Below are 15,786 nucleotides of genomic sequence, written 5' to 3' on the forward strand. Positions count from 1 at the left end.
TAAGTGACCAGCTAGAAATAGAGAAAAATAGGAAACGATTTAAAGCAAATCCCAGGTCTGTTACAGAGGAAAAAGAAGACAAAGAAGCATTCATAAACCTGACAAACATGGCTAAGTAATAGACTGCATCAGGAAGAGCGGTGTTGAATGAAACTGCCTGGCAACTTAGACAAGGGTGAGGGTTTTTTTCTGTTTGTTTGGTGGTTGTTTTTGTTTTTGTTTTTTGAGCCAGACTGGAGTGCAGTGGCACCACCTCGGCTCACTGCAACCTCTGTCTCCCAGGTTCAAGCGATTCTCCTGCTTCAGCCTCCCAAGTAGCTGGGATTACAGGCGCCTGCCACCATGCCCAGTTAATTTTTGTATTTTTAGTAGAGATGGTTTTGCCATGTTGACCAGGCTGGTTTCAAACTCCTGACCTCAAGTGATCCTCCCACCTTGGCCTCCCAAAGTGCTGGGATTACAGGTGTGAGCCACCACGCCTGGTCATCAAGGGTCAGTTTTAAAGGAGTTTGTATGAATAGCTATATTTTAGAACATAGAAACACAAGTTTTTTCCTCTTCTTAAATTTGTTTTTAAAAATGGATACATAAAATATATTATGTGTATATATTGGCATACTTATTGTAATGAATTAAAACATTAAGCCAAAGCAAAGGTCCCCCAAGCAAACACAGCTTTATTTCCTGCCCCAGATTGCTTTTTCTACATTTAAACATATATGTATTACTACATCAAATACCTAACTTGAAGGATGTGATCAAAATACAGCTTTATTGGCTGGGCACAGTGGCTCATGCCTGTAATCCTAGCACTTTGGGAGGCCAAGGCAGGTGGATCACTTGAGTTCGGGAGTTTGAGACCAGCCTGGGCAACATAGCAAAACCCTGTCTCTACTAAAACTACAAATATTAGCCAGGTGTGGTGCATGCGCCTGCAGTCTCAGCTACTTGGGAGGCTGAGGTGGAAGGATGGTTTGAGCTCAGGAGGTTGAGGGTGAAGTGAGCCAAGATCACACCACTGCATTCCTGCCTGGGCAACAGAGCCAGACTATGTCTAAAAATATATATACATATATTATATATTATATATTAAACTATAATATATAAAAACATACAAGAATAATAAAGCTGTATATAGCTATATATGTCTATATATAAAAATATACATATATATAGCTTTCTTATTGTCGTTATAAAAATATACACACACACACACATATATATATATATATAGCTTTCTTATTGTCTTCCACCACCTCTTTAAAATTTATTCAGGTGGTGTCTTAGTCCATTCATGCTACTATAACCAAATACCTTAGAAAGGATAATCTATAAACAACAGAAATTTATTGCCTCAGTTCTGGAAGTTGGGAAGTCCAAGATCAAGTCACCAGCAGGATCTGGTGTCTGATGAAGGCCTGTTCTTTATGGATTGTGCCTTCTGTGTGTCCTCACAGGATAGAAGGGGCAAACATGCTCTCTCAAGCCTCTTGTATAAGGGCACTAATCTCATTAGTGGGAGCAGAGCCTTCAGGACATAATCATCTGTCAAAGGCCCCACCTTTTAATAGTATCATCTTGGGGGGTAGGTTTCAACATATGAATTTGAGGGGACACAATCATTCAGACCATAGCAGGTAGGGTCATCTCATTCCAGCCCTAGAGAGAAATTCTGGCAGAATCAGGCCTTTTCTGCTTCAGAAATTAAAACATCCATTTCAACATGTGAATCCCAACTTAATTTCCAACCAGATCTTGTTCTCTTCTCCAGCTGAGGTCGCTCCCCATTTTGCCTTTCTTCTCTATATCCTCCACTCAGTTTGGTGGGCAGCTTCTGACCCCTCCTGCCCAAATGCACTGAGAGGGGAACATGAGAAGAAAGGAACAGTAGAACCTCGGAAAGGTCTGGACGGTGCAGTACCACAGGCTCTCTGGTGTGATAGAGACCAGGTCTGTCCTGTGGCCACTCCAAGGGCCTTTAGAGGCCACTCCCAACGGTGACCCCGTGAGGTGTTGATGTGCTGCTCGCAGTCACCATTCTCTTTCTGCCGCCATCGACTCTTGCCGTGGGGGCTTTCTTACTCTCAGGCAGAAGGACTCAAAATGAATCCAGATTCTCTTTCTCTTTTATGGGGCTCATCTGTGCTCTAAGGGAATCACTCCCATCCCCTCGCTCCAGCAAAATCTGGGAACACAGTAGATCCCAACATGGCCACCTCCACTCTGCAGCCACGGGTAACCTGAGCTTATCAGGCATGTCCAGTCCTTTGTATCTCTCAACCACCTGGGACCATATTTCAGGCTCCTCAAAATGGCCCCAAGCTTGAGGGAAGGGGATAGAAATTGCCCTCAACGTACTCACAAGAACATCTTTCTCTAAAACATAAAAATAAAAAAATCTTATCACAAATTGCTCTCATTTCATTCCCTAATTCTTTTTGTTTCTCCATGAAAGTCCAAATTGTAATTGTTTTAATATTGAATTTTACACTTGATTTTTTATTTTTAGACAGGGGTCTTGTTATGTTGCCCAGGCTGGACTTGAACTCCTGGGCCCAAGTGATTCTCCTCACTTAGCTTCCCAAATAGCTGGGACTGTTGGCTATCACACTCAGCTCTAATCCTTTTTAGGGTTTGAAATTTATCCTCAATCTAACTGAGAAGTACAAGAGCCAGTGAGTTCTTTTGTAATCATTTCCTGTGTATATTCTGTACAAGTGGATCTGGCTTTGAAATTTACAGTGTATTAGAGTTTGATGTTTCAATCTTGAAATTTTAACATCCTTTAACATCCTTTTACACATACACACATAACTTTGTTTTGTATGCTTTGTATGTTTTACCTAATGGGATCATCTTATACCTGCTTTTTAACTTTTTTTTTCTTTTTCTGAGATAAGAGTTTTGCTCTGTGGCCCAGGCTGGAGTGCAGTGGCATGATCTGGGCTCACTGCAACCTCTGCCTCCTAGGTTCAAATAATTATCCTGCCTCAGTCTCCCAAGTAGCTGGGACTACAGGTGCGTGCCACCATGCCTGGCTAATTTTTGTATTTTTAGTAGACACCAGGTTTCACCATGTTGGCCAGGCTGATCTTGAACTCCTGACCTCAAGTGATCCACCCACCTCAGTCTTCCAAAGTGCTGGGATTACAGGTGTGAACCACAGCACCCAGCTATATATAGATACGATAATTATATAATATATATATAAATTTTCATCTAAACTTGTATCTTAGAAATTCTTATCAGTAAGCGTACGTGATTTCATTTATTTATTACTCTCTTGGACACTATACATAATCAGGTGGCCCCAATTCTTTACCCTGGCAGCAAAGATAAGCAAATTCTTCCAGCAGGCCGAATTTGACCCCACACTTGATGAGCGTGGTGGACACAGAGGGTTTTTTAATGGCATAGGAATGCTTTTTGCTTCCCACCGGACCCACTACCCTCTATTGCCACTGATTAATATTACCTTCCTTGAATCAGGAGGAAACCGTTTGTGACTTCTCATATGTAAGATCTTCTAAGGGCAGAAACGCAATTATCTCTGTATTAATCTCCCCGCCCACCCCCACCCCTCCCATCGAGAGCCGCCAGCCAGGCTCAAGCTTTCAAAAAGGCGTGAGATAATCCAATCATCCTTGCCGCTTTTTGCTCCTCCAAGCTCTAGAGGGCGACAAAAATCGCGGAGGCGCATTGGATTCTACTGAAGGCCGCTCCCGACGTGCGCGTCTTTACGTAGACGTCGGGGGCGGAGCCGCGCTGTGAGCGGTGACTGGCGGCGGCACTGGCGGCAGCTGGAGGTGTAATAGTGCAGGTAGTGGGTTTGGAGAAGTTCCGAGGCGGCGGTGGCGCCGGTGAGGACAACGATAGCGGAAGCGGGCCCTGGGCTTGTCGCTCACCATGCCGACGGTAGAGGAGCTTTACCGCAATTATGGCATCCTGGCCGATGCCACGGAGCAAGTGGGCCAGGTGAGTGAGTCCCCCGGCGGCCTGCAGGGCCCGGCGCTCCGCGGCCTTTCCAAAGCGCTGCCCGCCGCGCTCTCCCGGGCCGGGCGGGGGCTGCGGCTTCATCCTCCCGGGGGAGCTCCTAGCCACCCCAGGCCGTCTCATCGGGGTGGGCCTCTCTGGGAGTGTAGACTCCGGCTTCCCCAGGGAGACCGCGGTCCCCAGGGTTCCAGGCTTCCCTGCCTCTCTCGCCCAGCCTTTTCCCACCGTGGCGTAACCTAACTCAGCCCGTTCAGGCTCACGTTAATTCTCCTCCCGAGCTTTCCTCTTTAGGATTCTCTTAAGCCTTTTTCCTTTTCGGTGGAGCTCAGTCCTTCCAAGATTAGATGTGGAGTTTTCTTCAAGAGGTCAAGATGTGTTTTTTTTTTGTTTTTGTTTTTTTTTTTGGAGGCAAAATTCTGCTACTAGTTGAAGAAGAGTGTTTAAGAGACAGAAGTTTGTGAGAAACAGAAGAGGGACTCTTTGGTCCAGACTTTGATGAGGGCTCACGGTTTCATTTATTCAGTACATTTTTTGAGCGCGGAGCGCTAGAGATACAGATGGAAAGGTCCGCGCGCTCTCAGAATGTACAGTTAGGAGGGAGTGTAGTGAGTGATAAATAAGAAAGGCATCGTGAGGCCCGGCGCGGTGGCTCACGCCTGTAATCCCAGCACTTTGGGAGGCCCAGGCGGGCGGATCACGAGGTTAGGAGTTCGAGACTAGCCTGACCAACATGGTGAAATCCCATCTCTGCTAACAATACAAAAATTAGCCGGGCGTGGTGGCGTGGGCCTGTAATCCCAGCTACTCAGGAGGCTGAGGTGGGAGGATTGCTTGAACCTGGGAGGCGGAGGTTGCAGTGAGCCGAGATCGCTTCACTGCTCTCCAGCCTGGGCGACAGAGCGAGACCCCGTCAGAAAAAAAAAAAGGGGGGGGGTTGGTTTTTTTTTGTTTTTGTTTTTAATGAAACGTGTTTGAAGAAAATAAAACAGGGCTGGGCGAAGGAGTGTGTGAGAGTGCAGCTCTGAATGGAGTTCTGTGTAAGAGTGCTCTTGCCATGCTTGCAGCCGATACACAGTTTCTCAGCAGTGTTAAATTATCCGTACGAGCCAGTTCCCTGTATGAGGTTTCTAGTACCGGAGTACATTGAACTTGATAAGTGGCTGGGAAAAGAACCAGGCTGTCCTGGAGGCAACTTTGATAATTGTTTTAGAAATCCCACACCATAGCTTTTCAGTGCTTAGAACTTTGTGATTTTTCTGCTTACGCATCCCTTCTTGGAGAAAGTGGAAGATTCTAGTCTATTAACAGTCGTGGGAGTACCTTTCCCGTCCCCTTTTCTGAACATAATTCAAATAAGACCTTTCTGAGCTGAAAGAAAAAAAAATTCATGTTGGAGCTTTATTGTAGCTTAATCTAGAATTGTGAATATACCAGTTTGAAATAGCAAATGATTTTTTTTTTTCCTTCATTCCCTGTCAGTAGGGAATTTCACTTTTATCAGTGAGAAATGTATACGGATATTCTGTTGTACATGTGGATAGAGTGTGTAGGTCGGTTGTGAAGGAGGAATATTCTGTTCATTAAGAAGATAAAAACTGCCGGGCACGGTGGCTCACTCCTGTAATCCCAGTTCTTTAAGAGGCCTGGGTGGGCAGATCACTTGAGGTCAGGAGTTCGAGACCAGCCTGGCAAACATGGTGAACCCCCATCTCTACTAAAAATACAAAAAATAGCCAGGCGTGGTGGCGTGCGCCCGAAGTCCCAGCTATGTGGGGGGGCTGAGGCAGGAGAATCACTTGAACCCGGGGGGCAGAGGTTCCTGTGAGCTGATACCAGGCCACTCCAGTTCAGCCTGGGCAACAGAGTGAGACTCCATCTCAAACAAAAAATTAAAAAAAAAAAAAAAAGATAAAAACTATGTAGGATCAATCAGTTTGAATTTGTTATTCCTAAAAAGAACTAGTAGTGAAGATATTCTCAATCGTATAATTTATCTGGGACTTAGTTGGGTAACTTTGTAACAAATTGTTCTACCTGTGTTTGACTTTGTTGCACATCAGTAGAGGGGATAGGATGAAAGCTAGAACTGTGGCTCTGTCAGGGATCTTTCTAAGAAGCCTTTGAAACCGTATACATAATGCTGTCCCATTACCCCACTTTAATTTTGAGACTTGCTTACATTTCCTTCTCATGTCATTCTTTATAAAAACCAGATTGAATTGAGAGTTCTCCCCCAAGGAGTCAAAATGTCTTTCTTGGAGCAAAAATGTACTTGCAGCAAAAATGTACTCTTTATTTAGTAAGGGTACTTAAGAGACAAGTTTGTGAAAAAATAAAAAAGGATAACTTTGTCTACACTTTAATGAGAACTCATGCTTTATTCGGTAGGTTTCACCTACCGTGTACCACGCACCCGGCTGGACACTGGAATTTAACACAGTTCCCGGTAGATTATGGGTCATCAACGCGTTCTGTATTGACAGCTGTCAAGCAACTATCTAAACTATCTCTGCATAATGAGATGCAGAGATTAGCTCAGGCTGCTCAAACATGGTGGATTTTAGGAGAACCGAAGATAATGCCTACTAATTCTGCTCTATTGGGTTATAGTTCTCCCTTTTAGATAAAATGCCTAAAATCACTTACTAAAAGACAGTAGGTTTTAGGATATTGCGTGTAATTTTAACTAACAAATGCAAAAGCCAACTTAGTAGAGAGGACACCATTTCACTTGTTTTTAAGGAGAGAAAACCGTGTTCATGTTCCTGATGTAGCAAAGCCTGATTTTCAGGTCAACTTACGAGATTTATGATCAGTACTAAGTTTCCTGGCAAACACGTGTCTGGATACTTCTGAGACTGCATTCGAGTTTGTCAGTCTTGACTTCCTTCTAACTTTTATTTTGATTATCAACTTTTACTAGAGAGGTGAGCACAACAGTTTTTCTGATTGCTGCCACTACAGACTAGTCCCTCCCCGTTATTGTCAATACTCCTTTCAGAGTAGTGCCTTCTAAATATATAAGGGTAAACACAAGCCCTCTGAGGTTTTATCAGCTAATTTCCCCAAAGCAGATCAAATCCTTCTCTTTTTGAACCCCTTGGCACGATGTACTTATTAACAATACTTCAGACTTGTATTTTATTTTATTTCTTATTCCTGTATTTACATTATAACGTCTCAAGGGTTAAATCCATTGATTGATTGATTGATTGATTGATTGATTGATTCTCTTCTTGCACTGTATCTTGCCCTTCAGTAAGCATTTCTTTTTCATAGTTGAAGAAATGTATTCAAAGAAGGAACAGAGAAACCATTTACAAAATAAAAGAAAAACCATTTACACAGATTATCTCTAATGGATAAAGGGAACTTTATCATACACACATACGTACATCTATGAGCATGTATATTCTAATAAGCAAACTGCAGATGAAAAATTCTAAGTGCAGAATTATTTAATACCTCAAATCTTCCAGTCTTATCATCTTCTCATGTAACCCCCATGTTCTGCCTATGCGTTCATCCTGCCTTTCCTCCACTCTGCCTCTGCCACTCCTTCAGGTGTCACTCTTGTGTGCTCCTTTACCTTTCTAATCTCCTTTTCCGCTGCACTCTGCCCAGGGCTCCTGACTAGCCATAATAGAGCAAGTTGTGGGCCCACCATTATTTTAAATTGTTTCAAATTATTATGAATTTACTTAAAATATACTTAATTTTATATGATGTAGTCAAAATCTTAAAAGTTAAAAAATGTATCAGACACCTGTTAAAGGACCACGGCAGTCTGGCTGATTAGATGTCTATAATGCTGAAACCCTGATTCCTCCTGTTCTGTCAATCATTGAGTACACTAGCTTTGCAGGGTTGGCGTGTAGGCTTCTTGGACTTTTATTTCTTGAAATACCACTCTTGTAGTAGCGTTTTTTGTATGATTAAGCTAAAACCACTGACTAACCAAGTTCGTAATCCCTCAGAAATACGTGGAAGTATTTATTTCGCTTCTCTGAGCCCTAGTTTCCTCATCTAGAAGATAGGAGTAGTAGTAACACCTGTTGTGATATAGACAAGGAATCACTCAGTCCCTGGTAGACTTTCAATAAATATTGCTAATGATTCCTTTTTATTTGATTCCAGATTTAATATTTTTTTCTTGGCAAAAGGAAGTTTTGTTTTAAGTAGGTTTTTTTTTTTTTTTTTCATTTAATTTTGGACAGCGTAAGGAGTTTCTTCAAATGGCTTTATAAGTAAGTTTGAGTTACAGGGAATTAGATTTGTGATACCCTGCAAAAAGTAAGGATGTCAGAACAAACTTTGATTTTATGAAGCCTGCCTAGAAGTCTGAGGCAAACTACAGGAATGTAAAGTGGTAGAGAAGTCAGCATGATTTCTTTTTTTAATGTTTGCGGTGAAAAGTATATCATACACCTTTCTTTATTTGACACAGGGTCTTGCTCTGTCAGGCTAGAATGCAGTGGCGCAGTCACGGTGTACCACAGCCTCTATCTCCTGGGCTCGAGTGATTCTCCTGCCTCAGCCTCTCGAGTAGCTGGGACTGCAAGCACACACCACCATGCCTGGCTAATTTTATACTTTTTGGAGAGACGGGGTCTTGATGTGTTTATAGTACATTTTTCAGTGATGACTCCTGAAGCCTGATACATCTGCCTTTCATGAAGAAGCTAACCTTATTCACAGAAATTTCTGTTATTTGGGAGTTGTTCTGTAACTTTGCATGCTGCTTTATTTTTTCACTTAGCATTATCCACAAAAAGAATCACTGTAAAATAAATCTGGGAATTCTGTAGTTCATTGGATATTTATTGGTCATTCCCCGCTAAATGGTGTGAAGTAAGCTCATGTGTCTGAAGCACTTAGAACACTCCTTATACATAATAAACGCTATACTGTGTATACGTTTGGTCAAGATTATAATTTTTAAGTTTTTTTTCCAGTTACTTTTATTAATATGTCCAAACAGAAGATATATGTGTAGTCTTTCTGTATTTGTTACTGTTATTGACCATCTTTATCAGCATCATTTCATAAAACAACTGGTTTAGAGGCAAGCACTTAAGGAGGATTGGGAACTTATTGATTCCTCCCATTATGAGTATTTGAAGGAGAGCACTTGTGATTTTTTTTAAGGAAACAAATGAGCTTTGAGTGTATTGTTCCAATAAAAAGTTTAAACATGTGACATTAGAGTCTGTCTTAATCCAAAATTGTCTGGCTCTATGGAATGGTCACGGCTTTCATATACTGCTGTGAGGTAAAATTAAGCTGCACTTCCTAACATTGCTGGAATTGCTAAATTTCTGGAATGTATTCCCTTTACCTTCTTCATGGTGCTAATTGGAAACAGGTAAATTTTTTTTTTAAGTAAATATGGTGCAATTCTTTATGAAGTCTATGGTATTCATTATGATTTATTTACTTGTTTAAGATGGAGTCTCGCTCTGTCACCCAATCTGGAATGCCATGGTACGATCTCAGCTCACTGCAGCCTCTGCCTCCTGGGTTCAAGCGATTCTCCTGCCTCAGCCTCCTGAGTAGCTGGGATTAGAGATGTCTGCCACCACGCCCAGCTAATTTTTGTATTTTTAGAGAGGGGCGGTTTCACCATGTTTAGCAGGCTGGTTTGGAACTCCTGACCTCAAGTGATTGCCCACCTCGGCCTCCCAAAGTGTTGAGATTACAGGCGTGAGCCACCACACCTGGCCATCATTACAATTTTTTTTTTTTTTTTTTTGGAGACGGAGTCTCACTGTGTCATCCAGGATGGAGTGCAGTAGTGCGATCTCGGCTCACTGCAACCTCCATTTCCCAGACTCAAGCAATTCTCCTGCCTCAGCCTCCCAAGTAGCTGGGATTATAGGCGCATGCCACCACGCCTGGCTAATTTTTGTGTTTCATAGAGACGGGGTTTAACCATGTTGACCACGCTGGTCTTGAACTCCTGACCTCAGGTGATCCACCCACCTCGGCCTCCCAAAGTGCTGGGATTACAGGCGTGAGCCACCACACCTAGCCCATTACAAATTTTTTAAGCATGACACAGTCACAAGGCTAGAGTCAGTAATCACTAGAATGAAGAAGCGCTAGTATATTAAAAAACACACGTATGCTTTTTCCACTTAAAATTAGACTCGTCCATCTCCCCCAACTCAAAAATTAACCAAAGATGGAGGAAGAACAGAATTGGGAAGATAAGTGTCCCGTTTAAGTAGTAAACCTCCGAAAATCAACTTTATTTCTTAGCCTGTGTAAAAATTTAAAGCACACACTAACATGTTTTATGGTCTTTTACTTAGCTTCCCATCTTTCAAAATCATGTGTCTTTCTTTATTTCAGCATAAAGATGCCTATCAAGTGATACTGGATGGTGTGAAAGGTGGTACTAAGGAAAAACGATTAGCAGCTCAATTTATTCCAAAATTCTTTAAGCATTTTCCAGAATTGGCTGATTCTGCTATCAATGCACAGTTAGACCTCTGTGAGGATGAAGATGTATCTGTAAGTATATGAGTGACACTTTATAGCAGTCTTTCAGATGTTTCTGTGTGTGGCTAATACAATTGGAGTAGCAATCTGATACATCAGAGTACACAATAAAATACTACAGTATGGTCTGGCATGGCATCATACCCAGGCTTAAATTTACATATGATAAAATGTATTAGCCTTTTTCACCACCTTTAAATTACGAAAAATGCATAGAATCTCAAAATACTTAGTTTTGCTTATTTGTCCACTGTTAAAAATGGATTGTGGCTCACATCTTGTTTCATAGATTGTTATTCATTGTGCATATGAAATTAGACTTTTTAATCAATTTGTGCTTACTTAGATATTTAAATTGAAGTGTTATAAAATAAAATGTACTTTCACTACCCTTATATATTTTGCATGGCAGAAAAATGGTCTGTGTAATAAGTGAATAGGATTACTAGATTAAAAGAAATAGTTTTTGTTTTTTGGGTTTTTTTTTTTTTTTTTTTTTTGAACAGAATTAACTGGTAATATTTCTGGCTGCTGACACAGGTTCCTAAGAATATTCAACTGTTAGCTCTTGTCTTTTCAGATGAAACAGCGAATTGCCAACATTTCATGCAGAATTTGCTGGATATACTTTCTTTTGTGTTTTTAATAGAGACAGGGTCTCACTCTGTTGCCTAGACTGGAGTGCAGTTGCACATCCATAGCTCACTGAAGCCTTGAACTCCTGGGTTCGTGCATTTTTTCCACCTTAGCCTCCCAAGTAGCACAGGCTACCGTTCCCGGGTGATTTTTAATTTTTTTGTAGGGTCTTGCTATGTTGTCCAAGCTGTTCTCAAACTCCTGGCCTCAAGCTGTCCTCCCACCTTGGTCTTCTGAAGCATTGGGATTACAGGCGTGAGCCACCTCACCTAGCCTGCTGTACATTTTTTATGTAAAAATCGAATAAGCCAAGATCAGTATTTGGAATTAAACATGCAGGATATAGGCACAAATGTTGTATTTAGTAGTCAATACTGAAAATTCTAAAGTAAACAGTTAACTAGATATAACATTGCCACAGTAGCCATTTTTAAGGAATACTATATTATAAGCCCATAGGTAGTAAAAACCTAACAGTTGCATTAATTAGCCTGTAAACAGTTGTTTATAATCTGAAGTCTCTCCTTCAGCCAGACATTGTTAACATCACTTTTTAAATTTTTTTCTGTGTAACTTGAATATTAAATTGGAGCAAATTCTTTTTTTTTGAGACAGAGTCTCACTCTGTTGGCCAGGCTGGTCTCAAACTCCTGACCTTGTGATCCGCCCGCCTCGGACTCCAAAGTATGAGAACAGCCTGGGCAACATAGGGAGACTTGCCTCTAAAATTAGCCAGGCGTGGAGGCTTGCATCTCTACTTCCAGCTACTAAGGAGGCTGAGGCAAGAGGATCTCTTGAGCCTAGAAGGTCAAGGCTACAGTGAGCCATGATTGCACCACTGCACTCCACCCTGGGCAACAGGGAAAGACCTTGTCTTTTAAAAAAAAAAAAAAAAAAAAAAAGCTGTGTGTGTTATTTTAAAGGTGATAGTATTTGGTTAATTTTTGTTTGAAATCATGCCCAGATTCGACGTCAAGCAATTAAAGAACTGCCTCAATTTGCCACTGGAGAAAATCTTCCTCGAGTGGCAGATATACTAACGCAACTTTTGCAGACAGGTAAGGGATTTTACTACCTTTTTCTCTAAATATATATCTTCTTTCTGAAATGTTGACTCTTTTTAGGTTTTGAATGGGGTGCAGGAGAGCTGGAGGTCCTACATCTGATAGAGATTAAATTTCCTACTTTCCTTCAGTAGGTTAAAGTGTAATGATTTCTGGTTATCTAATTCCTAGTATTGTTTTGTTTTTAATTCTGTTATTAAGGTGTAATGACTAGATTCTTTTGAGCATTTTGATGTATCATAATTTTCCCCCCAATTTCCTGTCGTTTCGTAATTGTAGCATCTTAATAAAAGTTTTTCAGGCATGCCAGATGGGGTTCTGTACCCTTATAAGGAACATGTATCTTTTTGGTACTTGAGGAAACGCCTTAAGTTATAAGTTTCCTGTCAATGTAACCTTGAGAAACTATGTTGAATCAAGTTTGAAACTGAAGCAGATGATGTTTCATATTCATTATGCCACTTTTTCTTTATCCAGATGACTCTGCAGAATTTAACCTAGTGAACAATGCCCTGTTAAGTATATTTAAAATGGATGCAAAAGGTAAGGCCAGTTCTTATTCTGAATTGTGTTTGATGTCTTACAGAATCACAAAGTTAGGTGTTACTCATTAAGAATAAACTCTAGGGTTTACCCAGAGTTCTATTTCATAAAAATTTTAAGTATTGTGAAAAAAGTCTCCTTAGGTCAAGATGTTTATAACTAGAAAAACCAGCAGAAATAACTGCAAAAACAGATCAAATTTTTCCATTAGAAATCTGTTGGAAGAACTCCCTTTGACACTTTAAAGAAATTCTTACAAAATACTTGGGTTTTACTATTAGTAATGATAAAAAAAAAGGAAAGTTATGCTCAAGCTGACTATGTCTTCATGAAGAAAGTACTCTCATGATTCAGGCTGTAGAAATTTCAGACTACTTTTAACTAGTAATGAGGATGATATTTGGGAAGTTCATTAACTTATTTGAGAAGAAATACTATAAGTTGAGTTAAATGGGAAAACACCATTACACTATAGAATTGACTTGCTACAGGCAACTATTTTATTTTGCAGGGACTTTAGGTGGGTTGTTCAGCCAAATACTTCAAGGAGAGGACATTGTTAGAGAACGAGCAATTAAATTCCTTTCTACAAAACTTAAGACTTTACCAGATGAAGTCTTAACAAAGGAAGTGGAAGAGCTTATACTAACTGAATCCAAAAAGGTGAGCTTTGGTCTTCATTTGGTGGAAATTCTCTAAAGCAAAAGAGCATACATGACATTGGCAGTATTCCTCAATGTTATGTGTGGCTTGTGTATAAAGTGGTATATCATATATCCCATTAGAACCACCATAGAACTTCTGAGTTTTTCTTAGATTGTATTTAGCACTTTTGTCAGTGGTAATGATGAATCAATTTGGTAATTTAAAGGAATCTTATTACATTTAAACTTTTTGTGGTAGTGTCCTTAAAATGTGTGCAACCTCTGCAAATCACCTCCTTCAGGAAACTTTCTCTAAGTCCTACCCCTCTCTTCCATTTTAGGATACTCTCTCATAGTATTCTGAATTATTTCAAAATGAAACATATTATCACATCAAAGTGACCTCTTTTCACCTTAGCCCTTGACACTATCCGCTCTTCAAGGGTGAAACCATGCTTGTCTTTGCTCCCAGCATCTAGCATAATTGTAGACGCTAGGATTGGCAAGGTGTGTCACAATTAACTTTTCACTCATCTTAATGTGCCAAAGTTTGGGAATCGTTTACTTCTGTTTTTGAGACAGAGTCTTGCTCTGTCACCCAAGCTGGAGTGCAGTGGTGTGATCTTGGCTCACTGCAAGCTCCACCTCCCAGGTTCACGCCATTCTCCTGCCTCAGCCTCCCGAGCATCTGGAACTGCAGGCGCCTGCCACCACGGCTGGTTAATTTTTTGTATTTTTAGTAGAGACGGGGTTTCACCGTGTTAGCCAGAATGGTCTCGATCTCCTGACATCATGATCCGCCCACCTCGGCCTCCCACAAGTGCTGGGATTACAGGCTTGAGCAATATGTTCAAGAAGATTCAGTGTTTTCTCTAAAGAATGTGATCACTCTTATGGTTCAGGCTATAGAAATTTCAGACTACTACTACCCACTTCCTTATTGATAAGATTATTTTTCAGTGAGAAAGAGATAGATCTTTAGCTGGGAGTATCAGACTATTTTACCTATGCCCCAGCTAGTAATCTGGTAGAGCATGTCATGATTGTGAGCTCCTTTGGTCCATGAATAGAAAAATTTAGACCCACTGATATGGAAGATTTAACATGAGACTTGCAAGGTGTCCTATTTTGTGTACAACAATTACCATATTAATATGAATTAGACTGCTTTTAAATATAGGAAACAATCTGATTCAACAGTTTGCTACAGAATTTTTCCAGCCATTTTTTAAAGTCACTCCCCTGAATAGCCAATTTAAGAATTAAAAAAAATTTTTTTTTTCTTAACTGCTCTTCCTTGAAATTTTAATGCCACATACATACTGTATATCTGTTTATGGTACTATATGTATATCTGCGCTTTGTACATAAAAATGTGACATTTTCTAAGAATCAATTTTTGCCCCTTTGGAGAATGCCTGTTTTACTCTGAAGTTCAATTGACTGAAGCTAGAAGTTGCCTTTTCTTCAGTATTTCGGAAGCATTAATATCAAACTGACTTTAGTAACTGAAATAAATTAGCTGTTTTCTTTCAATGTTGATCTGTCCCATTCAAATGATGAGTATACTGTTATTCTGAATTGTCTCTTTTCCAGGTCCTAGAAGATGTGACTGGTGAAGAATTTGTTCTATTTATGAAGATACTGTCTGGGTTAAAAAGCTTACAGACAGTGAGTGGAAGACAGCAACTTGTAGAGTTGGTGGCTGAACAGGCCGACCTAGAACAGACCTTTAATCCCTCGGATCCTGACTGTGTGGACAGGCTCTTACAGTGCACTCGGCAGGCAGTACCCCTCTTCTCTGTAAGCTCTTTATTTTTACACACCTGGTATTTGGATTACTGTATTAGCTGTATATATTTCCATAAATACTCACTTTAACATTCCCCTTAAACCTTTCCAGTAGTGTCCCTTATCTGAAATGCTTGCTTGGAACCAGAAGTGTTTTCAGATTTTTGAATATTTGCATTGTGCCTGGTTGAGCATCCCTAATTCAAAAATCCAAAAACCTAAAATGTTTCAATGAGCATTTCCCTTGAGCATGACGTTTGAGCATCATATTGGTGCTCAAAAAGTTTTGGATTTTGAAGCATTTCAGATTTGGGATTTTCAGATGAGGGATGCTTGGTCTGTGTTTATAAAGGCCACAGTGGAATTGGTGAGAACCCAAAGCAGCAAGAAATGTTTTTGAAAGAATTTTTTTTTTTCTTTGAGACAGTCTTGCCCTGTCACCTATGCTGAAGTGCAGTGGCATGATCTTGGCTTACTGCAGCTTCCACCTGCCAGGCTCAAGCAGCTTCCCAAGTAGCTGCTTCTACAAGCATGGACTATCACACTTGGCTAATTGTTGTATTTTTTGTAGAGCCAGGGCTTCCCCGTGTTGCCCAGACTGGTCTTGAACT

At 40.6% G+C, this 15,786-nt stretch overlaps 1 protein-coding gene across 2 annotated transcripts in view; it reads left to right on the forward strand.

Moving 5' to 3' along the window:
* Positions 1–3,733: 3,733 nt before the first annotated feature.
* The window catches only part of API5 (apoptosis inhibitor 5), a 32,105-nt gene continuing 20,052 nt past the window's right edge, over positions 3,734–15,786 (forward strand). For both annotated transcript variants that reach the window (XM_010378067.2, XM_010378068.2), the window contains exons 1-6: positions 3,734–3,975; positions 10,348–10,509; positions 12,098–12,191; positions 12,675–12,740; positions 13,252–13,403; positions 14,981–15,187. In XM_010378067.2, the coding sequence (XP_010376369.1) occupies positions 3,907–3,975; positions 10,348–10,509; positions 12,098–12,191; positions 12,675–12,740; positions 13,252–13,403; positions 14,981–15,187 (750 nt within the window). In that variant the 5' untranslated portion in view covers positions 3,734–3,906. The remainder of the gene's footprint in view (positions 3,976–10,347; positions 10,510–12,097; positions 12,192–12,674; positions 12,741–13,251; positions 13,404–14,980; positions 15,188–15,786) is intronic.

Source organism: Rhinopithecus roxellana, chromosome 15 (genome assembly GCF_007565055.1).
Source record: "Rhinopithecus roxellana isolate Shanxi Qingling chromosome 15, ASM756505v1, whole genome shotgun sequence".
NCBI classification, from domain to species: domain Eukaryota; kingdom Metazoa; phylum Chordata; class Mammalia; order Primates; family Cercopithecidae; genus Rhinopithecus; species Rhinopithecus roxellana.